The sequence below is a fragment of the Lepidochelys olivacea genome (assembly GCF_965140295.1).
Source record: "Lepidochelys olivacea isolate rLepOli2 genome assembly, chromosome: 2".
In the NCBI taxonomy this organism is placed as follows: Eukaryota; Metazoa; Chordata; order Testudines; family Cheloniidae; genus Lepidochelys; species Lepidochelys olivacea.
The window spans coordinates 52284512-52311544 of NC_140412.1; the positions used below are offsets into that span (position 1 = coordinate 52284512).

The 27033-nt window shown below is 45.4% G+C and overlaps 1 protein-coding gene across 1 annotated transcript; it reads right to left on the minus strand.

The window, feature by feature from the left end:
* Positions 1-1853: 1853 nt before the first annotated feature.
* On the minus strand, positions 1854-26350 carry CHMP4C (charged multivesicular body protein 4C). The gene is made up of 5 exons (XM_084619640.1): positions 25948-26350; positions 8729-8906; positions 7939-8053; positions 5483-5591; positions 1854-4560 (listed from the first exon to the last, which is right to left on the minus strand). The coding sequence occupies exons 1-5, from the start codon at positions 26141-26143 to the stop codon at positions 4496-4498; spliced, it is 663 nt and encodes a 220-aa protein (XP_084475766.1). The 5' UTR covers positions 26144-26350; the 3' UTR covers positions 1854-4495.
* Positions 26351-27033: the final 683 nt, after the last annotated feature.

Below are 27033 nucleotides of genomic sequence, written 5' to 3' on the forward strand. Positions count from 1 at the left end.
GGTAGAAGATTCCCGATAGGACTCCAGGAATGTAGCCTATGCATCACTTTACCTAGAATATATATATTAAACTGAATTGCTTTTGGAAAAACTTTTGAATTCAAATCTAGTTTTGGGAGTCCCACCACACACCCCCAACATTGTTCAAGATTTGAAAAAAAACCTTAAAATAACCAAAGTTTGCCCAGCCCAGATAACAGAATTAAAGCATAGGGAGGACAGTTTAGGTACCATAAGATAAGCAAAAACTTCTATAGAACAATTAAACACCAAAATATTTATTTTTTAATTTACACAAACAGCACAAACTTAATATTTGTAAAAAAAAATTAAATGTTTTCCCTTTTTGAAAATACCCAGATTAAAGTGTCAAAGCCCAGTAAGAAAAAAAGATTCCTAAAAGAAACACTGTTAAAAAAAAGGAGTACTTGTGGCACCTTAGAGACTAACCAATTTATTTGAGCATGAGCTTTCGTGAGCTACAGCTCACTTCATTGATGCATCCGATGAAGTGAGCTGTAGCTCACAAAAGCTTATGCTCAAATAAATTGGTTAGTCTCTAAGGTGCCACAAGTACTCCTTTTCTTTTTGCGAATACAGACTAACATGGCTGTTACTCTGAAAACTTAAGATGGTTTCACAGAGCGGAATCAGCTATAGTGAACCTTTATGCTTCTAAAATCCGGTTTGTAAGATATGCCCAAGTTAATGCAGAATACTCTTACAGTAGCAGGTTGGCTCTAGCAAGTCCTTCTGCTTCCATACTAAACAAATACCATCTTGGCACAGAAAGAGACATATGTTCAAAAAGAAAGAGGCGGTTTTCAGTTGCATCTCAATTTGCACATAAAGACTAGCTCCTCAGCTGTAGCCATAGTTCCAATTATTTCAGTAGCAGTGCACTGATTGGTGCACCTGGGGATCCGGCCCTGTGACCACACAGAGCCTTTCAACTGAAGGTACCTCAGTTCAAAAGCCTTAAAAATCAAAATGTTCACTCAGATTCTGGCCAGTCAGTGCTATGCTCTGATTGCTTTGGACAAGCGTAGTAGAGCAAAGAGGCATCTCTGCTCCCGAACAGTCGTCTGACCACCCAACTCTCAGCCTCCCTGGGTCACAACAATCCTACTTAAGCCTTTAGGACATCTCAGTTGGATGATTGTAGGTTACGGTTCCCAGGCCTTCAAAGGCTTTATTCTTCAAGAGCCAGATTCTACAAGAGCCTCAGCAACTCTGATGTAGCACTGAGCACTTTTTAACTCCCATGGAGATCAAGAGGAGTTGAGGGCGGGACCAGGACATAGGCTAAAATGTAGCTGGAATTCTGCAGTTTGTAGTGCCAGCTTGCTCAAGATAATGACTGGCCTCTTAACTTTCCACTGTCTTCTGAACTGATCACGGGAAAGGCTCCTGCACAAAGGCAGCAGAGGTTTGCATTTTCTGAAGTGGACTAAAGTCATCGGTAGTCTGAGATGGGAAGATTCATATACATCTTTGGATGTATTCTCTTAGCCTACCAAGGGTGCTTGGGAATTTGTGGTGGTCTCTCCAGTGAGATTTCTCACCTTTAGAATTTGGGTTATCGATATGGCTATGTATTGCCTTGACCTTTGCTAACTTAAAACAACGTGGACTCCAGAGTCCTCTATAGTCTTTGAAGGTATGCTAGGGATTTCTGGAGTTTGAGAACTACGGTGCATGGGGGGAAAAGCCTTTCATTGTGTCACAAGGACGCTGATTCCCTGCCTACAGTTATCAAAAGGTCGCTGGTTGTTAATATCTAGATACTTATAAGACGCTTAGATCCCATAGAAATGTGTGCTGTATACAACTAGACACAGAGAAAGCTTTCCAGTGCAGGGACCGTGTCTTTATTTTCAAGAGAAATTAAATAGCCATACAAATCTCTCCTACTTCTAAAAGGTACAATCAAATATACATTTTATTTAATTAGTGTTAGTCAAGCACTTTGAATAGGTTAAGTGCTAAGTATTGGAAAACTACTAACTTGAGAAAAAACAGATGCTATGGGCCAGTCTTTCTAAACTAAGCATGTAAACAGATTGGCACTGCCTAACTTATGTATACAAATGCCAGAGATGTGCATAGTGATCAGATCTGTGCAAACACTTGGCCAGTTATATGCCTAAGCAGTCCATAACCATTACCTGGTTTATCCATAACTTAGATACATTTACATAGAAAAGCTGGCTTAACCTCGAAAGTGTGACTCTCACCAAATGCATAGAAAACAGATCTGAATAATGCAGAAGATTAGTTGTTTTAATAAACCCCCTAGTCCCAGCAACTTCTCATCAGTATCTTGTCTTGCATTTTAGAATGCAATATAATTGAATGACACTTACATTACTGTATTAGTTTCCATAATATATTTTAAAGTGTAGTCTTTTACATTTAAAACACACTATTTTAATAGAGACCTACAAAGTTCCAGCTTTCTTTCTCTTGCTCCAGAAAGAGATTTTTTCTGGTGCCTCCTAGCTCTGGAGCAGAGTTGCACATGCACCTGGGTTTCTCTAAGGGCTTGTCTACACTTACCAACGCTGCGGCAATCGATACATCGGCGGTGGATTAAGCGGGTCTAGTGAAGACTGGCTGAATCGACCACCGATCGCTCTCCCGTGGACTCCTGTACTCCATCTGAGAAGAGTAAGGGCAGTTGACAGGAGAGTGTCTCTCATTGATGTTGCGTAGTGTGGAGCCCACGGTAAGTAGATCTAAGCTACGTTGATTTGAGTTACACTATTCACATAACTCAAATTGTGTAGCTTAGAACAACTTTTCCCTTTAGAGTAGACAAGGCCTAACAGGCCACTTAGCTACTTAGCCTAGCACACAGACGTGATTCTCCATTCATACCTGCATAGATCAAAAGTAACTCCAGTGAAGTGAATGAAGTTACAGTAGTTCTGTACTAGTGTAAGGAAGGAGAATCCAGCCAGTCATATTTGTAATTTCAAACCCATTCCACTAACAGGGCTCAATCCAGCATGATGCTGAGCACTCTGGCCTTTATCCAGTCAGACACACACAAGCCCATGCTTAACATTAAGTACAAGAGAATGGCAACTGAAGTCATTTGCTGGTGTGAGGCCAAAGTGCTTGTCACAGTCTTAAGTGGTTAATCTACTGCTGCTACAAGGATAAAGAGCCCCCCTTGTCCACTGTTTCCTGGCTGGCCTGATTACCAATTAAAATTTTTAAAACAAGAAACCCAGATCAGTACTACTTTGATTTCCAGTGCTCTAGAAAACCTCACAACTTAAGTGTTTCACTATTTCACTGCAGATGGTAGTGGGTTACTACGTCAGAAGGTCTCATTTAACATCAAAATTCACTTTGACAGAGAAGCATATTTAATTTTGCTTGTTTTGATTTCTCTGCATACATAGTACTTCAGCACTCAAAATAACATTTGTCCTTTTAGACTAAAAATAATCAGTTGTGCAATACTGTACATAATCACCACAAATAAATCACTCACATTCATGGGAAGAAGTTAAAAGAAATTTCAAATATTAATATTTGAATACAATTTCCATTCACGTCTCAGTACAGGAACTCAATGCTTGGAAACCAATGTTGTTTTGAAATCACAGCATTACAAGTCCCATTATGACTTCTTTTAACAATCTGTAATATGAAGTTAAGATTCATCCTGGAAAAGTTAAGTTAGGAGGCATATAAGCAGTAGTTAGGCCACATCTCCTCTGGGTCTTTAACAGAGTTAGCTGAATCAGTTTTAAACCGGCAGGGACCTAGATTAAACCTAATTCTACACTCTCTGGTTTTCCCCTAGTCACACTTGAGAGCCAAACTCTATTTTCACTGAATGAGCCTGAACTGATTTTAAACCTTGATTATAACTAATTATATAGGCGTATATGGTGATTTTCAGAAAAAAAAACCAAAAAACCAAAAACCCAAAGCCTTCCATAGAAAATTCTGCCCCCAGGAGCTTACAATCTGTGACCTTGATACCGCAGGATGGTCTGGGTGGATGATCTCTGTGCCCACATGCAGCCCCATTGGGTCCATGTGTTCAGAGCAGCTGTCCCACTAGCTTTCAAATACTCTGAGCCGGACTGACCACTGCTTGTAAACCTTGAGGACTTTGCTACATTTCAGTCATTCGCTCCAGCAGTGAATTTGGTCATGTGTGTACATGGGGCCTTAGTGTCTCACAAAAATACTGTGTAGTAAGGCTCTACCCAGTAAAAGCTCTTTTTAATAAAAATTCCATTTGGATTCTTCACTGTAAAAATGACAAGACTGGCCAAGTCCTAAAAATCTTTAAAAAAAAAACCCCCACCACATTTAAAAATAGTATCGAAGTTAAAAAAAATCGTTTGGCCCTACCAAAGTAAAACAAGTGATCAAATTGGGTCTGACTTGTTAAGCATATAAAATGTTCTTGCAACTCTTTACACCTGTATCATAAGAAACCTGTTGTTCTAAACACTGCAGTATGATGTTACGAAGCCCAAGCCGCCAGCTGCTTCATATCATCTTCATCTTCGACTCTCTTCCTGGAGGATGCTACAGTGAGAGATTAACAATAATCAGTGACTCGAGTAACAGAACCATTTTATTCACTGGCAGCAGGATTTGTGTAACGCTAGTCAGCTTAGAGGTATCTCAAAGCAGTTTACTAAATATGAACTAAATATGGTAGCGCAGGGAGTAGGCAGACTAAATGCACAGCCATTATGCTCTCACCAGTAGCTCACTTACAGCCCTGGACATTATGGGTCTGATTCAACTCCCTGACTTCAGTGGGAGGTATTTTGAGCCCTAAACACTGGAACAAGGTAAAAAAAAAAAAAATTCAGTGGATAAAAGTTAACTGTAGAGTAAATAGTTCAGAGGGACTCTAGAAAAAGAAGGGCTGTGTGCTTAGTTATTAGCTACTGTTTAATTTCAGAAAGATTGTTCAGGGAGCAAGCGTGGCCCATAAGGAAAGGAACTGAAGCTATGTCTCTAAATTTATAGGAGCTTTTGTTTCCTTTGCTGGTAAATACAATATCAGTGGCAAATTTCAACCCATTGTCATGCTAAGGAGAAGGAGCTGTGTTCATGAAATGTTCTGAATCCAGGTCAGCCTCCTATTTCAAAAGAAACAAATGGCTGCATTGCTAGAAAGGGGGAAAAAACTTCCTGCTTCTGCATTACCTACCTATATGATTCATTGGAAAATACCTCTGCACCTATGTTAAAGGCCAAACAAATGCCAATGGATATGCATCCATTTACACCTGCAGAGAATTTGATCCTAAACATTTCCATGAACCAAACCAAACACCCTCATTATACTTCATGTGAGCAGGCACAAAAAATGGGTAAGAAGTCTACATTAAAAGTTAAAGCTGAGTTAAACGCTTCATTTGAGCTTTCACTCTCTTCCCCTTCTCTCTCAGGACATGGCTTAATTACAGGAAATTTAAAATGGCAGGCAGCTTACCAGGGCGGGAAGGCAGCGATGTGGATGGGACACTTGGCAATCTGACATCCGTCATTTTCTTATTCAGTTCTTCTTGCTCCAATTCCTCCAATTCTGCCATCAACTCATCCTGAATGCAAGCAAGACATCATTTGCAAAGTTATATTTCAAGCAATGTGTTCAGTTAACATCAAGGGCATCTCAAACCACAATCACTATCAAAGTACCATTAGGAACATAGCACAGGAAGGGATCTCTTGGGCCATCATGTCCAGTCTCCAGCTAGCTCAGGCAGCTCCATCATATAATCCATTTCATAAATCTCTTAAGTGCAGTCTTAAAACCGGGTAGGTTGTTTGTCCCCACAACTCCTGTTGGACAGCTGTTCCAGAATCACTCTCCTCTTGATGGTTAGAAACCTTCTTCTAGTTTCCAGCCCAAATTTATTCATGGCCAGTTTATAGCCATTTGTCCTTGTGCCAACATTGTCCTTTAGCTTAACTAGCTCTTCTCCCTCCCTGGGGTTTATCCCTATGTATTTATGGAGCGCTTTAATATCCTCTCAGCCTTGGTTTTGCTGAGTTAAATGAGACATGCTTTTTTAAGGTTTGTCTATACTGAAAAAACAAAAAGCGGGGAGTCTCCACACCTGGATCAGCTAACTTGGCCTTGCAGGGGCTAAAAATAGCAGGCTGCTTCCCGGGTTCTGAAACCAAGAAGGAACGTCTCCACTGCTGTGTTTAGCCCCATAGTGCAAGCCTGAGTCAGTTACCCTGGGCTCGGAGCTTTGCTGCCACAGCTGTTTTTGTTTGTTTTGCAGTGTAAACATACTCAGTCTCCTCTCAGAACATAGTTCTCCATTCCCCTGATCATCCTAGTATTTCTTGTGACACAATCTTGAACATGGGTGACCAGAATTGTACACAGTATTCCAGTGAGGTCTTACCAGTGCCTTGTATAACAGCATTAATACTTATCCATCTCTACCAGAAATCTCACCTGATGCAATTGAACTAACAGTTTTAATTTAACAAGAAGGATGGGCAAACCCATTGGTGTTTTGTTATATAATACAAATTATCTTAAATTACAAAATGAAAAGTCAATTAAAAATTTAGAAACAGTAAATTTCTCAAAACTGACCCTTCTTCTGTGAAAAGTTTTGGCAAATGGACATTTTGATGGATTAATGTTTTGTCAAAACATTCCCAACAGGCTCTAATTAAGACGAGAAAGGATGCTTATGATCATTTAATCTGACCTCCTGCCTAATACAGGCCACAGAACCTCCCCCCGGTAATTTCTGCATCAAGACCATAACACATCTTTGAGAGACATCCAGTTGTGGTTTAAAGGCCTCTAAAGAAGACAGATTACATTGCCCGTCTTTTCACTTAACAGAAGTTAATGGAAAAAAACAAAACAAAAACAAAAAAACAAACAATAGGTTTCTTTAACAAGCCACCGAAAGGCTAAATATTGAAGAACCAAGCAAAAAAATATCAAACACGAAGGGTATTTTTTTCAGGCATGTATTAAAAGGTTTGAAAAATTCTCTCTCTCTGTAGGACTGGAATGCTGTATGCTTGTTTTCAGCTGGGGTGGCAAAAGTGACAAGTTATTTTTACCGCTTTGGACACTGTTTAAACAATTTTTAGTGCTCATCATTTCAAAATCAAAATCAATACATAAAAATCTTCCAATTTGCCATGGACTTTGAGCCTGATTCCAAGAGGTGCTGAGTGCTTTCAAGAATCAGTTGCTGCCTTCCATTTATTTCAATACTTATCACTTCACAAGATCAGACCCTTAGGCCCTCAGTGAGAATTAGTATTTTTCACATTTGAAAAAACACTTGATTTAGAAATAATTAAGAGCCTGATTAAGTGCCCAAAGTCAACAGGAGGCCTCCTATTGAGGTCAACAGGCATTGGATAAAGCCCTAAGGTCTAGATTTTCAAAAGGTTAGGTGCCCAACAATGCAAATAGATGCCTATGGGGATTTTCAAAAGCACCTGAACAGGTTATGTGCCTAGTCCCATTGGAGTCAATTAGAAAGTTTGGCACATAACCCACTCAGGCACTTTTGAAAATCCTGCTCAGTGCATATCTGCATCTTTAAGCACCTAAATACCTTTCAAAGTCTGGCCCTGAGTGTTTAGTGTTGCAAACAGTGCAATGTGCCATACAAATGCTGATGTGCAGTGCTCCAGATATACACCCAGTCAAGTGTGCATCTGTTTGGAGCACTGCAAATCACACATTTCAGTTATGTCCACACATACAGGGTAAGAACATGGAGAGCGAGTCTGTGAGATCAAAGCTTCTTTTAAACATATCTAAATACATTTTATAAATGATTAAATATATTTAAGCAATTTGACAGTCACAACTTGCATGGGAAAAAGGCTTTAAAAAAAAAAATCACTGTATCAGGCTGATACAACTTTTACCCTTGACTTTATTGTGATACGAACCTCATCAAACTCATCACCAAACCCAACTCGGTTTGAAATAGCTTCCGAGATCTCCTGGGCAACCGCTTGCTGTTCAGTGATATCATCCATCAAAGAATCAATTTTGTCTAGGTCCCTAGAGAAATAGTATTTAAACTGTTTTTAAAATACGCATTTTTAGACCATGTCTGCCTTGGGAAACCCTAATCTGAAAAGGTTCTGGTCCCTTTATTACTAAAAACTCTGAATACAGAAAGTCTCCAATTTAAGGTGCCAATTCAGCAAGGTACTAAACATGTGAGAAGTTGACAAGTCAAACATGGCAGATGTTAATGCACTGGGCAGGGGGGGGAAAGAGTATAAGAACCCATATTGAATAGAACTGATTTTACTTCAACAGGCTTTAAGCACATGAGTAGTTCTGCTAAACTGGGGTCGAATTAGGACACCTTTAAAAATATGAATTACACAGCCATTTAGAGATTTAGGAAAGAAGAGTCCATATTGCTCCTCTAAGTGCTATTCTTCTGTTGCTCTCTCTGCCCTGAGCGCCTCCCAAAGGCAATTCACACCTAATAACATCCCTGTGTATTTCATAGGACAGTAGGGCAACCTTTCAGATTTGCTGTTAAGACAAGCTATTTTTCTTCCAAATGTAACATTACACTATCAGGAGCATTCCCCAAACATTAACAAAAACAAAATCAGAACCAGGTTTCTCAGTGAAATGAAAACATTTAACCCATACCGTCAGAGGGTGAGTTTTACAGCACTGAAACCCCTTCTGTGGAAGTGGACAGAATGCACTTACATATTTTCATGCACTTTTTTCATTGCTTGTGCTGCATAGCCCATATTCTTGAACACTTCTGTGTTGGTGTGGGAATTTTCCAACGCTTCCCGCTGGAACTCGATGGTGGAGAGCGTCCCATCAATTTGGCTCAACTGTTTCTCGTACCTCTTTTTTCTCTTCAGGGCTTGTAATGCAGCTATTGTGTAATCAGAAGGGACACAGTTAACTGTCTTTTCAGACTGAAATGCACACATGAGATTCAGTGACAGTGAACAGTGTAAATGGAACAGGATATAATGTAGGAGACATTAAGAATTCACGTTCTCTTTCCTTATTTTAAGCTGTTATCTATAAGCACTGGCACATAAACATAAACAAAGGGAAAATAAAAATAGCCAGAGCTTCGAGAACCAGCTGAGCGGCGGCGAACCAGCTGAGCAGCAGGGGACAGCAGAGCAGCACACAGCAGGAGTTTGCCTGGGATTGGTGAGTATCCGAGTGCGTGATTGCTGAGTAAGTATCCGAGCGTGTGTTTGCTGGGAGGGCAGTGTGAGAGCCTGAGCGAGCGTCTGATTGGCTGGTAGCCTGCAGGGGGCGGGCACTGAAGCTGTCTGTCTGTTTCAGGGGAGCCTGGCTGTTTAAAAATAGCCAGAGCTTCCCGAACCAGCTGAGCAGCAGCGAACCAGCTGAGCAGGCAAACTTCCAGGCAAACTCCTGCTGTGTGCTGGAGTGAGCCCAGTGAGGCTTACATCCTGCCAACTTCTCTGAGGAAGCTCATAGTAAGAAGGTGGTATGGAAGGGAGGGGTTCAGCTATTGTGACCTGCACTGGATGTGCCATGTTTGTCTTTCTTCCACAGGACAGAAGTGACTTTGTGTGTACAAAGTGCAAGCTGGTCTCCAAACTGGAAGAGAAGATTGAAGGTCTGGAGCAACAGATAACGACCCTGCGTTGCATACGAGAAACGGAGGATTTTCTGGACAAAAGTCAGGATATGCTTCTACGGGCACAGAGCTCTAACGATTTAGAGCAGGTTGCACAGCGGAGCCAAGAGGCCAGTGAGGAAGCTTGGCAACATGTGACCTCCAGAAGAAGAAGGGGGAATGTCCGGGTTCCAGCAACGCGGACACAGGTAACTAACCGCTTTCATGTTCTCTCCACAGGTACCGTTGCGGAGAGTGGACCAGATGATATGTCTGGGGGGAGAAAGCAGAAGGAGACTCCGCTGGTTGGAAAGCATGAGATGCGCTGTCCTGAGATGGGGGGTTCCACGACCACCACTCCCAAGAGAAGGAGGCGGGTGGTGGTGGTCGGGGACTCTCTACTCCGGGGGACTGAGTCATCTATCTGCCACCCTGACCGGGAAAACCGAGAAGTCTGCTGCTTGCCGGGGGCTAAGATTCGTGATGTGAAGGAGAGACTGCCGAGACTCATCAAGCCCTCTGATCGCTACCCCTTCCTGCTTCTCCACGTGGGCACCAATGATACTGCCAAGAATGACCTTGAGCGGATCACTGCGGACTACGTGGCTCTGGGAAGAAGGATAAAGGAGTTTGAGGCGCAAGTGGTGTTCTCGTCCATCCTCCCCGTGGAAGGAAAAGGCCTGGGTAGGGACCGTCAAATAGTGGAAGTCAACCAATGGCTACGCAGGTGGTGTCGGAGAGAAGGCTTTGGATTCTTTGACCATGGGATGGTGTTCCATGAAGGAGGAGTGCTGGGCAGAGACGGGCTCCACCTAACGAAGAGAGGGAAGAGCATCTTTGCGAGCAGGCTGGCTAACCTAGTGAGGAGGGCTTTAAACTAGGTTCACCGGGGGAAGGAGACCAAAGCCCTGAGGTAAGAGGGAAAGCGGGATACCGGGAGGAAGCACAGGCAGGAATGTCTGTGAGGGGAGGGCTCCTGCCTCATACTGGGAATGAGGGGCGATCAACAGGTTCTCTCAAGTGCTTATATACGAATGCACAAAGCCTTGGAAACAAGCAGGGAGAACTGGAGGTCCTGGTGATGTCAAGGAATTATGACGTGATTGGAATAACAGAGACTTGGTGGGATAACTCACATGACTGGAGTACTGTCATGGATGGTTATAAACTGTTCAGGAAGGACAGGCAGGGCAGAAAAGGTGGGGGAGTAGCACTGTATGTAAGGGAGCAGTATGACTGCTCAGAGCTCCGGTACGAAACTGCAGAAAAACCTGAGTGTCTCTGGATTAAGTTTAGAAGTGTGAGCAACAGGAGTGATGTAGTGGTGGGAGTCTGCTATAGACCACAGGACCAGGGGGATGAGGTGGATGAGGCTTTCTTCCGGCAGCTCGCAGAAGCTACTAGATCGCATGCCCTGGTTCTCATGGGTGACTTTAATTTTCCTGATATCTGCTGGGAGAGCAGTACAGCGGTGCATAGACAATCCAGGAAGTTTTTGGAAAGCGTAGGAGACAATTTCCTGGTGCAAGTGCTAGAGGAGCCAACTAGGGGGGAGCTTTTCTTGACCTGCTGCTCACAAACCGGGAAGAATTAGTAGGGGAAGCAAAAGTGGATGGGAATCTGGGAGGCAGTGACCATGAGTTGGTTGAGTTCAGGATCCTGACACAGGGAAGAAAGGTAAGCAGCAGGATACGGACCCTGGACTTCAGGAAAGCAGACTTCGACTCCCTCAGGGAACGGATGGGTAGGATCCCCTGGGGGACTAACATGAAGGGGAAAGGAGTCCAGGAGACCTGGCTGTATTTCAAGGAATCCCTGTTGAGGTTTCAGGGACAAACCATCCCGATGTGTCGAAAGAATAGTAAATATGGCAGGCGACCAGCTTGGCTTAACGGTGAAGTCCTAGCAGATCTTAAGCATAAAAAAGAAGCTTACAGGAAGTGGAAGGTTGGACATATGACCAGGGAAGAGTATAAAAATATTGCTTGGGCATGTAGGAATGAAATTAGGAGGGCCAAATCGCACCTGGAGCTGCAGCTAGCGAGAGATGTTAAGAGTAACAAGAAGGGTTTCTTCAGGTATGTTGGCAACAAGAAGAAAGCCAAGGAAAGTGTGGGCCCCTTAATGAATGAGGGAGGCAACCTAGTGACGGAGGATGTGGAAAAAGCTAATGTACTCAATGCTTTTTTTGCCTCTGTCTTCACGAACAAGGTCAGCTCCCAGACTGCTGTGCTGGGCATCACAGCATGGGGAGTAGATGGCCAGCCCTCTGTGGAAAAAGAGGTGGTTAGGGACTATTTAGAAAAACTGGACGTGCACAAGTCCATGGGGCTGGATGAGTTGCATCCGAGAGTGCTAAAGGAACTGGCGGCTGTGATTGCAGAGCCATTGGCCATTATCTTTGAAAACTCGTGACAAACGGGGGAAGTCCCGGATGACTGGAAAAAGGCTAATGTAGTGCCAATCTTTAAAAAAGGGAAGGAGGAGGATCCTAGGAACTATAGGCCAGTAAGCCTCACTTCAGTCCCCGGAAAAATCATGGAGCAGGTCCTCAAAGAATCAATCCTGAAGCACTTACATGAGAGGAAAGTGATCAGGAACAGTCAACATGGATTCACCAAGGGAAGGTCATGCCTGACTAATCTAATCTCCTTCTATGATGAGATTACTGGTTCTGTGGATGAAGGGAAAGCAGTGGATGTATTGTATCTTGACTTTAGCAAAGCTTTTGACACGGTCTCCCACAGTATTATTGTCAGCAAGTTAAGGAAGTATGGGCTGGATGAATGCACTATAAGGTGGGTAGAAAGTTGGCTAGATTGTTGGGCTCAACGGGTAGTGATCAATGGCTCCATGTCTAGTTGGCAGCCAGTGTCAAATGGAGTGCCCCAGGGGTCGGTCCTGGGGCCGGTTTTGTTCAATATCTTCATAAATGATCTGGAGGATGGTGTGGATTGCACTCTAAGCAAATTTGCAGATGATACTAAACTGGGAGGAGTGGTAGATACGCTGGAGGGCAGGGATAGGATACAGAGGGACCTAGACAAATTGGAAGATTGGGCCAAAAGAAATCTGATGAGGTTCAATAAGGATAAGTGCAGGGTCCTGCACTTAGGACGGAAGAACCCAATGCACAGCTACAGACTAGGGACCGAATGGCTAGGCAGCAGTTCTGTGGAAAAGGACCTAGGGGTGACAGTGGACGAGAAGCTGGATATCAGCCAGCAGTGTGCCCTTGTTGCCAAGAAGGCCAATGGCATTTTGGGATGTATAAGTAAGGGCATAGTGAGCAGATCGAGGGACGTGATCGTCCCCCTCTATTCGACATTGGTGAGGCCTCATCTGGAGTACTGTGTCCAGTTTTGGGCCCCACACTACAAGAAGGATGTGGATAAATTGGAGAGAGTCCAGCGAAGGGCAACAAAAATGATTAGGGGTCTGGAACACATGAGTTATGAGGAGAGGCTGAGGGAGCTGGGATTGTTTAATCTGCAGAAGAGAAGAATGAGGGGGGATTTGATAGCTGCTTTCAACTACCTGAGAGGTAGTTCCAGAGAGGATGGTTCTAGACTATTCTCAGTGGTAGAAGAGGACAGGACAAGGAGTAATGGTCTCAAGTTGCAGTGGGGGAGGTTTAGGTTGGATATTAGGAAAAACTTTTTCACTAGGAAGGTGGTGAAACACTGGAATGCGTTGCCTAGGGAGGTGGTGGAATCTCCTTCCTTAGAAGTTTTTAAGGTCAGGCTTGACAAAGCCCTGGCTGGGATGATTTAATTGGGTATGGGTCCTGCTTTTGAGCAGGGGGTTGGACTAGATGACCTCCTGAGGTCCCTTCCAACCCTGATATTCTATGATTCTATGAAAATGAGACCCACTCCATCAAATGCACTGCTCAGCGGTCTGCCTGCCCGCTCTGCTATTGCACAAATTTACTCTGCGAAAATAGGCTATCACCTCTTGTGCATCAGAGAGAAGCAGCATTGCCTGGAGTCCAGAGGCAGCTTCTTCCTCCACTGCAGGAGGCACTGAGTTTCACCCTGTCAAAGCATAAAACAGGACAAGACGGGAGGAAAAGGAGCCACATCAGAGAGGGGCTGGAAAACAACAGGCAAAGGAGGAAATAGGAAAAGGAAGGAAAAGGAGGATGGAAAACAGGAAAGAAAAATAGGTAAAACAAAAGATGGAGAGAGCGACACTATCATGTGACAGATGGTGTCTCTGTCAGTGTTGCTCCTTCAAAGCCCATTCCAGAACTGGGAAGTGGGAGGATAAAGAGAAATCCTGAGCCACCTAGCCAAACAGGTCAGCTAGCTGAGAGGGCGGAGTCAGATTTCTTTGGGGATCAACATGCTTTAGATGGATCTATTTGTCAAAACTGTTGTAGGGGCCAATCCCTGACCCTTACATCCAGGCCACCAGCAAGGTTCAGCCACTCCCTGCTATCTCTGTGACTCAGCTGAAATAATATAGCAACAAACAGGATTTTTCAGTGGGAGCAGAGCAGCATAAAAATACCGTAAGGCATAAGCAAAAACACACAAGAAAAGATGACCCATACTGGGCTTGAGGAGGGGTTTCATTCAGGCCCGGGTGTGGATAGCTGTCTTCTTACAGGCACTCTCTCACTTCCGTCTCTCCAGCAGCCTGTAGCAGGCTAGTCTGCCCCTTTAAGACCAGACATTGGGGGATTTATCAGACCCAGCTGGGAAGGGATCAAGTTATCCCTACAAAGGGCTGAGAGGAATAACACACACTCCCCTACCCCACCACACACATGGGGAAGGGTGAGAGAGAGACACTCCCGTACACCTCTCTCACATGAGAGGGGAGGTGACCAACTGACCTGACCCTCCCTGCCCAGCGCTCTCCGCCCTCCATGCCTGGCTGGGCCCATGGGACAGACCTGCCTCTCCTGGTACCTAGCACCGCATCTTCTTAAGGCAACACGTGGGGGGAGGGAGGGGGGCGGGTATGCAAGGTCACACGCTCCCCATCCCAGATTTCTGCCAGGGTTCACACCAGAACGTGGCCAGCAGCAGCCTTTCGGCACTGTACGGGAGCTGCTTCCATCTACAAGGGAGGAGGAGGGGGCGGCGAAGGGATGACCTGGCCTGTGTCTTTGCACAGCTTCTCTCTTCCCCGCCTCCCCACCGCTCCTGTGTGGCTGGAAGTAGCTTGTCCCTTCCTGCCCACACGGTGTCAAAAGGCAGCTCACACCTCCAGGCTGCTGCTGGACACAGAAATAACTCGGCCGCCTCCGGCTGTAGCACAGACAGGAAGAGGGTAAACCAGGGGTGGGCAAATTACAGCCCGCGGGCCACATTTGTCCTGTCAGCTGATTTAATCCAGCCCTCGAGCTTCCACTGAGGAGTGGGGTCTGGAGCTTGCCCTGCTACCGTGCTCCAGCTGGGGAGCAGGGCTGGGGGCAGCACTTACCTTAAGCAGCTCCTGGAAGTAGCAGCATGTCCCCCCTTCTACACATAGGGGCAGCCAGGGGGCTCTGCATGCTGTCCCCGCCCCAAGCGCCGCCCCCACAGCTCCCATTGGCCAGAAACTGTGGCCAGTGCTACAGAGGTGGTGCCTGCGGATGGGGTAGCGCACAGAGCTGCCTTGCCATGCCTCCACGTAGGAGCCAGCCGGGGGACATGCCGCTACTTCCTGGAGCTGCTTAAGGTAAGTGCTGCCCGGATCCTGCATCCCTAAGGCCCTCCCATGCCCCAGCCTCAGCCCTCCAAAACTCTCAATCCTAGCCTGGAGCACCTTCCTACACCCCAAACCCCTCATCCCCAGCCCCACCCCAAAGCCCACACTGCCAGCCAGAGTCCTCACCACCAACCGTACCCCAACCCTCTGCACTAGCCCGGAGGCCCCTCCCACACCCTGAACTCCTCATTTCTGGCCCCACCCCAGAGCCCGCACCTGCAGCCAGAGCTGTCATCCCCTCCTGCACCCCAACCCCAATTTCTTGAGCATGTATGGTGGGCCATACAATTTCCATATCCAGATGTGGCCCTCAGGCCAAAACGTTTGTCCACCTCTGGGTTAAGCCCTAAGGATGCACTGTGCAGCAGGGCCCAGGGAAGCTGACGGCAAGGGATTCAGCGAACCTGGCCAGAGAGGTGGCTCAGCAGGAGAGGATACCTAGGGGCTGGAACAGCCCTGCACTTCCTGGGAGCAGTACTCGCCACTCCAGAGCTTAGCTGAGGAGCAGAGAGGTTTCCCCATGCCAGCGCTGTGTGGGGCTTTGGCATATGCAGGGCTCAGCTCCTCCTGGCCAGTGCCCCGAGCTGGAGGGTCTTGGGCTTTCCTGGGGTGCCAGCCCAGCCAGAGGCAGTGGGGGAAGGAAGGAGCCTGCCGGCCAGGCTGCTGGTGAGCTGAGCACTCCAACCACGGGCTGGTTCTCCGCACAGAGCTGGGAGTGAGATGCACCCCGCCAGGAGGAGATATGGAGAGCAGGGGCGGGGGTGCAAAGGGGCAAAGCAGGGAGTGGAGAGCGAGAGGGGAAGCATGTAAAGGGCCAGTGGGTGGGCAGCAGAGGCAACACGTAACCAGCCGCCACCTGACACCTGCCCGCACTCACCAACCACTGCAGCTCGCAGCCAGTGCCAGCTGGAAACAGAATGGGTGGGGGGGGGGTCCCTGCTGGCCAAGAGCTGGCACACAGCGATGGCTGCGCTGACAGACCAGCAGGGGGAGCGGCTGGCCCTACGCCCTGCATCTTTGCCCCACCACCAGCCTGGCACACCCACCCCCATCGCTGGCCATAGGACTCCCACACTCACTGCTGATGGGCAGGCGGCTGGCAAGCAGGGATCTGGCCAGCAGCAGGACCTGCCTCCTAGTGATGTGTATGTGTGTATGGAGCGGGAGGGAAGGGGGGAGGAAAGACAGAAAATATGGGATAATTTGCCCATTTTTAAGAAAAAGTCCAGATACCTGCAGGAGGGTTTAAATATGGGACTGTCCCTTTAAAAACAGGACAGCTGGTCACCCTAGTATTAGTGACTGTTCATACAGACTATGGATTAGCTCTACATGCAGAGCAGTTATTTTTGACATCCAGAAGGTTCTGTGTTGAAGGTGGAAGGGGACTCCTTCCAAGTAGAAACCATAAGAGAGAGAATTCTTTATTTTTCACATATTTAGCTGCCTGCCTTTATAAATGTAACATGCCATCTTTATTAACTCACTGAATTTAGCTTTCCCACTATGCACTTATAGAATGCATCACTTTGTAACAAATCAATTTATTCACCTCTTCCACATTACCCAAGATATACAACATTCCCATGCCGCCACTTGATTAACTCATATTTGTGAACTGAATGCCACATTTGCTAGTTATCACATTGCTTTCAATGTTACGTGATCATGTACATAAGAGGCAGCATCACAATACCTAGAGGCAAGGGAGTTAAAGCTTCCCTGTGAATCTCAGATTTGAATGTCTAGATTTTGTAGATTCCAAGTCTCAGATATAATGTTCAACTGATTTAGGGTCGCCCCCACACCCCCTTATTGGATAGGCATAGGACTCCTTAAACATTTGTAACTGTGTTACAAGTAGATGGTAGAATTGTATTGAAAATCTTCTCAGAAATGCTACTGTATAATAAATAACCCAGCTGTAATGGACTAAACGAATAAAAGGACATCAAAAAGCAAAGAAAGTGAACAGAGGAGATAAACTTACTTCACAGAAAGGCTGAAAAAGGATGTTCTCCATTCCAAAGATTTCAGAAAAAGAATAGAGTCAGGCAGGAAGAATCAGAGTATAATCTGAGGAAATAAATGTCACACCAATTTAACCAGGAACAGAACTATGTTTTCTTCAGGAAACCGCAAGCTCTTACATTAACACTAGTCTGCTCCTAAGAAATTCTGAGTACCTGCAGCTCCCAGTGAAGTGAGTGGCAGCTACCAGGGCTCAGAAGCTCTCAAAATCAGGTGCACTATGCTTCAGCCTGAGTGTGGCTCAGCAGAGTATCACTTGGCCTATCTAGTTATACTACTTACAGGGTCTTCATTACCTTACTATCAGAGCACCTTGCAGTCTTGATTGCATTTGTCCTCACAGCACCTTTGTGAGATAGGGAAGTGCTGTTATCTAGAGCTGTGTGAATAATGGATTTTGCAGTTCATAGGTAATTCCAGAAAAAAAGAAAGATTTTGGATCAAACCAAAAATGAAATTTTTCAACATTTCCAGCACATTGAAAAAAATATATAGATTAGATATATATTTATTTATTTCTCGTCAAATGAAATGTTTTGTTCTAACAAAAATCAAAACACTGCTTTGATTTCAACCATTTTAAAATTTTGTGGCTTATGAAAATTAAAAGAAACTCCGAAACAAAGTTGTTTTGAACCAACCCCCCCCCCCAAAAAAAAACAAAAACAAAAACACTTCATTGTGAAAATGTCAGAACAAATTTTTTTTATTTTTTTCAACTGAAACATTTTGATGAAATGGACATGAATTCCAAAAAGGTTTCAGTGTCACTGAATCTGCTTTTTTCTCCAAACAAGAGTTTTAGGTGAAATTTTTTTTTCCAGCTCTACTATCATCCTCATTTTACAGATGGGAAACTGAGGCACCAAGGCTAAACAACTTGCCCAGGGTCACACAGGAAGTCTGTGGCAGAACAGTCTAGGCCAGTGCTATAACCACTGGATCAGCCTTGCTCCAACAGTTTCCTAAAGCCACATTTTTTTTTTTTTTTTTGGTTTGGTTTTACACAGATAACTAGCATGAAATGAATGGATTGCTAAACTGTTAGGCTTATGTGGAGAGGAAAGGGTGAGGCAGGCAAAGTTACCATTGCAGCTACACTAGGAAAATTTGCATCTTCAATTCTCCACCACTTCAGCTTCACTGGGGGTGGCAATGTTACAAGTAATAGGTTAGACAGGCATTTGGAGAGCTACATCATGAAAACTAAATCAAGGAGAGATGAAGCAGAGTGATAAAAATGCCTCTGCTTTCGCTACACAATAGCTTCCACCATTGCGACCACCAGTAGAGAATTAGATCTGATCTTCTAAACTATAGACAAGATCCTAGTGTCGGAAATGCAGTATTTGCAGGGGAAATCCAGATAGACAGTAACACCAGTGATTCTTAAGGGCAGTATGTCAAACTACACAACTCTGCAATCCATTTACCAAACTATTTTTCTACACAAAGTACAATTTCCATTTCACGTTAGTGAAACAACACTTAAGGCTATATACTCAGCTGGTGCAAATCAGCATCGATCTACTGACTTCAAAAGTTATGCCATTTACAACTGCTAAGAATTTGGTCCAGACTGTATATTTGTTTATTAATCTTTGTCCAAAACAATTTAATACAAACAAAATCACCCCAATACACAAAATCTGTGCAGGTTTTACAGCTCTTAATAGTAGTTTTTACTTCATGGTGCCCACCTTCCAGAAGGACTTATCGCCATTAACTCACCACCTTTGATAAAAGCCACTGGCCAGCGTGTCCCATAAGATCCAGCGGGATGCACATTGGTGGTTTCTAATTAGGGGAACATGGTGGCTACCATAGGCGTTTCTTTACAGTATTCTTAAGCACTGCTAGGTTGTGTGCCCAAAGCATGATTTCTTTGCTACGAATCACTTTATTTACAGTACAACGTTAAGCATTTGAACGTAACAGGGTTCAAGGACAAAAGGTATTATTGGTCTAGGAGCCTGAGTATATGCAGTAAAAAGCCTCTCCCCTGTGACACTTACAAACTTTGCAGGTTTAGGCTCTTAACTTCCATTGTTTTCAGTAGAAATCTGGCAATGTAAAGGGGCCTAACTGGATGTAAATTACTGATAAGAATCAGTCCCTTAAGCTTTAAGAACTGAAGCCAAACCTTAGGGGACTATTCCAACTTTTGGAGATCAGCATTTTCGTTAACTGGAGTTCAGATAATTGAGGTTCCATTGTACTAGATGTCACCAAGACATCGGAGCTGTGCTACACCCCAGCTTTTCAACAGTCTCTTTGACCTTTCAGTGTGCCAGACCCCCAAAGGGCCCCAGTCTTCCTTAAGGGTAGGCCACGCATCCTCACTGCCTCCTAGACTGAGCTACTGGGATCCAGCAACCCTGCTTCACACCATGAGCTTTGCTCAGCAAGTCCAACTGTGGCAAATAGAGACTTGTACACTTTCCAGGGACTTATGCAGCCCAGCCAGTAAGTATTTGCTATGACATCCCAGACATTTTCAAAACAGAGTAGGATTTATTGGAACACAGCACTGGAAGTCCTTAGGTTAGGATAGAGAAATAACGCTTAAAGCATAAATCCATTCTGGTCAAGCCAGAGCAATTCACCAGCCAAGCTGTAGTGAACTCCATTTTCAAGCTCTGTCTCTCGCTGACTTCCTTAGTCAGACCCATAAAGAGCTTCAGCCTCTTCCAGAGGCCAGCTCTTTATCATCTCCTGGTTGAGGCTCAGTCCTTTGTTCTCCAGGCAGGTCTATGCAGAGTTCACAATCCCCGCAGGCAGGAGCTTCCGTGTGTTGAGTCATTGGTGCTTGCATTGTCTCTCTGGACCCCTTGTTGATCTGGGTCAATTTCAGCCAGTTCCTTAATGTCTGTTTATTCCACCCAGGCAGGGAGCTGATACACACAAACACCTGTCTCCTGTGCTGTTCCCAGAGCAGTGTTAAACCTTTTGCCCCTAGTGAGTAGCAATTCAATGAATGAGGGAAACTGAAGCACACAAACTTCATAAAAATGCTACAGAAAATTTCTCACTTTATCAGACTAGGTATTTGGCACAAATTTGTCTGTCCTTAGGGCTCTCAAATTAAGAGGTATGTTAGACAGTGAGCAACGTGTGCCTCCCACAAGATCTGTTCTGTAAGAGTACTGATTAACAGTTCTCTTTTACCCAGTGGGTCAGATTTTAATCTCCCGCTGGTGCAAATAAGGAGTAACTTGAGAAGCCAATGAAATGACACCAGAGTAAGTGACATCAGGATCAGGCCCATAATTCTTAAAAACTTGAGAGAGAAGATTGTGTATTTGTAACAAATAGCACATGACAATTCCGGGCTTGATGCTTTTTTTAAAAAAAAAAATAAGAAAATGAAGGACTAGGAATGCTGGCTGTAACACATGGTACAGTCAGGGTGCTGGGAAAGTTTCCCCACATAGCTCTACCAATCCACTTCAATCCTCATTGGACATACTCCCTGCTATTGGAATGATGGACTTGTTTTGCGGTAACATGAAACTGTTGCATCATTGTTCAATGTCAGTAACCTTATGACAACTAAGTCATTTACAAGGAATGCCAGAACACCAGGCATGCCCAAATGCATCAACATAACATTTGCAGCAGGGTCTATTAGTAATGTCCTAAGATTGTTGTTATCCCATGCCTCTACCTAGGGTTTGTCATCACTGCTGTATGACTTTTGGCTCTCTAGTTAAACTTTGTTCCTAGTCACGAAAGAAGATTATCCCCTTTTTACTTGTTCAATTTCTTTTCAATCAATTCTGAGGGTTCATAGAAGGTGCCAGATTGAGACCACAATCTAATTAAATAATGTAGCCCAGGCAGCAGCATTGCAGACTTCCCCAACCTACCTCACCAGTGGATCTCAAGTCTGAACTGGAGATATCACCTCTGCCATGAGAAGGTTGTTTCATTCTATATGCTCGTTCAGTCCTTGGTTTCTCTGCTGAAATTGTAGGGGATGGTGGTTTTTGTGATGTGGAAACCACTCCACAAAACACTACACAGAGAACACCAATGCATTCTATGTGGGCAAGCACATCACTATCAAGTAATAACCACTTCTGGCCACTCCTGACCTGCAGCTGGATTTGAACTGCTGATCTAGAAGTATGAAGAGAATGCAATGGTAACAGACATGGAGCTTGCATCTTCCCAATAACTTCACCTTCCTCCCCTATCTCAAACCTATTCAATTTCTAAAATTATATTTTAGATCATTTTCTATCCTTTAAAGTCACACAAATGAGGGTCATTCTGGTCAGTTGCCAGCTTGTGCAGATCAAAGAGTGACTGGTTCACATTCTTTTCAATTTCTTTGGTTCTCTCTGCATGCTGAAAAAAAAAAGGCCAGACCACAACAGGGGTCAATAGGTGTAGTGCAAATTGACTCAGGTCAATAGAGCGAAGGATGTGGCACAACGAGTCTGCAAAGAAATTTAGTACAAACAGGTGATTGTACATGGTGCACAGAGAGATTGCAAAGCTGTTGTGGAAGGAAACAAAGCTTGTAATGAAAGCACCAACACAGAAAGAATTCCAAAATGTTTCACTTGTATCCTCGCCAGAGAGAAAACCCGCACAGTTCATGTAGCTGCAATGAGATATTAGCATGGAAAGGTGGAAGTCATTTAGGACTACACTTGTAGCTACTTTCAGACTAAAATGCAGGAATTAGCTGTATTCTCAACAATTATCAGTGAGGAAGATGACAGATTCCAATATCTTTCTATTTGCGTAGCTAATTTATTATAGTTCGTAAGTCACACTTCTTGGGCAGCTGATGTTATGCAAAGTCTTTTCAGGAATCCTTTGAGCTCATGAAGAACTGGGGCCTGAATGGGACCTCACTAATGTTAGTATTGTTAAGCTCAGACTCACTCACCTGGAATCTAATGAGGTCATTCCTATTCAGCCAGTATGCATTCTGTATGGGATGTGCAAAATTTCTGCAATGTACATCCTGCTCCTGTCTCATACACTCCTATTTTAGGTACATAAGGCCTCTCAGATCATGCAATTACAAATGAAATGGTTCCCAATGCCCACTCCCCCACGACATATTAACCCCAGCTAAGCAAAGTAAAATCAAACTTGTACTCAGTTTCTTATAGTTCCAGTTCATGTAACAAGATTACTTAGGTATTACTTTCAACTAAATATTTTTCAAAATATACCACAGTATATTGACTAGTATGTTATTAAATATTATCAGTGATAATTAAAACACCCAATGCTCAAAACAAATGAAAGGGATATATTTTGGAAGATAGCATACTTTTTTTTTTTTTTTTATTTGTTCACTAGCTGATTTGCAAATTTCAGTCATTTACATCTATGATTCTCGACCAGGGTATGTGTACCCCTGGGGGCAGGGGTGGCGAATTTTATGGGCCCGTGGTTCACTAATCTGAAAGCACAAGAGCCAAGCTCCACCGAAGTTCGGAGCTGGGTCTCTCCCCCAGCTCAGCCTGCCACCCCCGCGTGCCTCCCCCAGAGCGTCCCCCGGGCAATTTAAAAGGGCCCAGGGCCACCGGCAGCGCAATGGGGCTAAGATGGCTTCCACTCCAGTTCACTTCCTTCTGGGGGGGGCCACAGGGACATGCCGGCCCCTTCCGGGAGGCGTATCTTCATGCACTGCCCACGCTCCAAGTTGTGGCCAATGGGAGCCGCAGGGGCGGTGCCTGCGGGCAGCAGCATATGGAAACCCCTCTGGCCCCACACCTAGGAGCTGCTGCCAGAGTGGGGTGCTGGTCGCTTACAGGAGCTGCCCAAGGTAAGCGCTGCACCCCTCATCCTCTCCTGCACCCCAACCCCTGCCCCAGCCCAGTCCCCACACCCAAACTCCCTCCCAGAGCCCAACTCCCGCACCCCAACTCCCTGCCCCAGCCTGTACCCCAATTCCCTCCCAGAGCCTGCCCCCCTGCACCCCAATCCCCTGCCCCCACACCCAAACTCCCTCCCAGAGCTCACTCCCCCTCCTGCACCCCAACCCCCTGCCCAGACCCCACACCCCAATTCCCTCCAAGTGCCTGTCCCCCTCACCCCCTCCTGCACCCCACCCCCCAGCCTAGAGCCCACACCCACACCGAAACTCCCTCCCAGAGCCATATCCCTCCCACACCCAAACTCCCTCCTAGAGCCTTAGGCAGGTGGCAGGGGAACATGGACACGACATGGACCCGTTCTGGGCACCACCAAAAGTTATACAAACCTGCCGCCCCTGCCTGGGAGTACACAGAGGTCTTTCAGAGTGTACATCAACTCATCTAGATACTATCCTAGTTTTACAGTAGGCTACATAAAAAGCACTAGCTAAAATTCCATACAAATGACAAAATGAGAAAGTAAGCAATTATTCAGTAATAGTGTGCTGTGACTTTTTGTATTTGTAGGTCTGATTTTGTAAGCAAATAGTTTTTAAGTGAGGTGAAACTTGGGGTACACAAGACAAATCAGACTCCTGAAAGGGATATAGTAGTCTGGAAAGATTGAGATACTGTAAATCAGTGGTTCTCAGTCATTCGTGCAAGGTTCTATTGTGTTGACTTTACTCACTATCCTGTTGTTCTTATACAGTTATCTACCTAGTTGTCCTTTTTAATTAAAATCTTTAACTCCTAATAATCCTTAGAGAAAAGTACAGTAAACCTAAAGCACAACAGACTACCCTTAATAAGCAGCCTTCTATGAGACTTCCCCAAAGTATCCTCCTATATATTTAAATTACATGACGTTAGCCTCTAAAATTATTCATCAGTAGAAAGATCAACTAAAGGGGAAAACCCACCACTGAAATAAGGACCAGATTGCCTACTAACATAGCACAATTTTAGTGGTATATTAAATTTCAGATATAAAAAGATCTTGTCAAATCCAAAAGCTTGTCTCTCTCTCACCAACAGAAGTTGTTCCAATAAAAGATATTACCTCACCCACCTTGTTTCTCTAATATCCTGGAACCAACACAGCTACAACAACACTGCCTCTCATGGTATTTGGGGAAGGAGGAATATGTTTCAAGGCAGTGGTTCCTGTACTGAAGATTACTTTATAATTTCAGCACCATGGTTGGCTCAGAAACAGTTAAAAATCTCATCACTGAGCTGTTAAAAGTGCTGAGCTAGAACACTGAAGTTTAAAGGGGCTAAATTTTCTGAAAAAACAGCTTGTTGCAACTCTAGTCAACTTATTTCTAAGGGTGCTCGGTTTCCCTGCTTTTGAAATTCAATTATTTATCAAGGCAACAGAAGGCCTGCTCCTGCACTCTCAGAAATTAATAGGATTTTTTTCACTGACTTCAGTAGGAGCAGGATCAAGCCCATACTATCCCGCTCCCCCAATACGGATTACTTCCCACAGCTAAACGAAGAAAAATGGTCAGTGATTGAGGCTCCATGTAGAGAAATGTGGGGTCATTTCCCAGTTCTACCATAGACTTCCTATAATTTAATTCATTTATACACATCTGTAAACGTTTCCCCAACCTCCCCATAGCGTTGTAAGAATAAATCTGTAAATAGATGAGAGATGCTCAGGTACGTCAGCAATGGAGGCTACTATGTCTCTGCTGCAAGGCTGGTGCTTTATTTCACCGCCCTAAGGTGGGACTGTGCTGCTCTTATTTATGTCGAACAATCCTTGGCACCACAAGTACATCCCACTGATGTCAACAGAATGTAGAGCGCAAAGTACTATTCAATATCCATAAGGGCCTCACAATCTGGCCCATAGTTAATAAGTTATTTAAGGGCAAGATAATTTAGTAATTGTGAGCATAGAACAGATTAAGCTGAAAAGCATTGATTACACAAATCTTTTCTTGTAAAGCACTAGTGTACAAACATGAAAACACAACTCCTCTGACTTCACACACCCAAACATTTTTACTGTTTAGCTGGAGAGGCTCTAGGAAGTCATAAAAGAAACCAAACATCATGTACATGCAAGTTTTAAAATAGATTAGACTCTAGCATGAGCCAATACTCGCCTACAAAACCTTCCATCTTCTCTTTTTTTCTCTGTACCAAAATATGGCATAAAAAGGAATACAATGAATATTGATACATAGTTGGTCTCTACATGGAAGTATCTAAACTCATGCAGGATATTAAGCTTATTTAAAATGTCATGTTGATGGATAAACTAAAATGAAGCTATCCCTGCGCTGCCCTATATACACGTCCACACTCTAACAGAGAGAATTACACCCAAATTCAGCGGCTTCTGGTGTTGTCATGTGCAATACAGACATAGCTTTCCACTCAAACAAGCTGACATGCCTAGCAGGCATTTACACTGAAAGCCAGCGATCTCTCTGCATCACACTGCCCTGCAAAGGCCACCAATGCCCCGCAGCAGCCCGGGCCCGAGAATAGCAGCTGGCTAAGTTTCCCCTCACCGCCAAATTCCCAGCACCTGCAGTACAGCTCCCAACAGGTGCCCAGCGGCAGCTTTCGCAGGCCCCCCTGTAGGGGCGGGGGTCCCCTCGCGGGCTGGCCAGTGACCGCGGGGGCGAGCCAGGGGGGAAGCCCCTGGCTGGGGGGGCGGGGGCCGGGCTCACCTCGCTTGTTCCTGGTGCCGTGCTGCTTGGCCGCGGCCAGCTCCCTCTGGATCCTGGTCTCCAGGTACTCCTGCTTCTTGGCGAGCATCTCCTCGGTCTCCCGCAGCCGGGCTAAGGCCTCCTGGGGCGTGGGGCCCGCGCGCCCCTTAGGGCGCCCGGGGCCGCCTCCCTTGAACAGCTTGCCGAGCTTACTCATGACGGCGCGGGCGCTCCGGGCTCGGCGCTGCAGCCCCTGGGGGTCGCTCAGCGAGCCGCCAGCGGCCCGGGCATTTCCCGACTGGCCGGCCCGAGCAGCGCCGGGAGGAGGCGGAAGCTGCCGGGCAGGGCGGCGGCGGGGCCACGTGACGCGCCCCACACCTGGGCCAGGTGTCACAGGAGACGCCGCCTCCCCCAGCCCTGTAGACCCTCTCTGCGCATGCGCCGTGGGCGAGGTGGCTGTCCCGGGTGACACCCCGCCCGGCTGCTCCCTCCCCTGGCCCCCAAGCGGGGCTGTAGACGGCGGTGGCTCTGCCCCAGGCCAGGGACCAGCGTCCCCCACCTCGAGCTGTTACTGTGGGACTCACCCTGCCCTGCCTGCCTGCAGAGCCTGGTTCAGTTATGACAGGTTTCAGAGTAACAGCCGTGTTAGTCTGTATTCGCAAAAAGAAAAGGAGGACTTGTGGCACCTTAGAGACTAACCAATTTATTAGAGTATAAGCTTTCGTGAGCTACAGAGTGGTCAGTTTGGATGAGCTATTACCAGCAGGAGAGTGAATTTGTGTGTGTATGGGGGTGGGGGGGATGTGAGAAAACCTGGATTTGTGCAGGAAATGGCCCAACTTGATTGTCATGCACATTGTGTAAAGAGTTGTCACTTTGGATGGGCTATCACCAGCAGGAGAGTGAATTTGTGTGGGGGGGTGGAGGGTGAGAAAACCTGGATTTGTGCTGGAAATGGCCCACCTGATGATCACTTTAGATAAGCTATTACCAGCAGGACAGTGGGGTGGGAGTAGGTATTGTTTCATATTCTCTGTGTATATATAAAGCCTGCTGCAGTTTCCACGATATGCATCTGAGGAAGTGAGCTGTAGCTCACGAAAGCTT

Bases quoted from the DNA above. Each gene is read 5' to 3' on its own strand.
- CHMP4C (XM_084619640.1), bottom strand. From the start codon at position 26,143: ATGAGTAAGCTCGGCAAGCTGTTCAAGGGAGGCGGCCCCGGGCGCCCT. The intron at 8,907-25,947 runs GTGAGCCCGGCC...ATTACACAATAG, and splicing joins CGGCACCAGGAACAAGCGAG to CTGCATTACAAGCCCTGAAG. The intron at 5,592-7,938 runs GTTCGTATCACA...GCTTGCATTCAG, and splicing joins TTGGTGATGAGTTTGATGAG to GATGAGTTGATGGCAGAATT.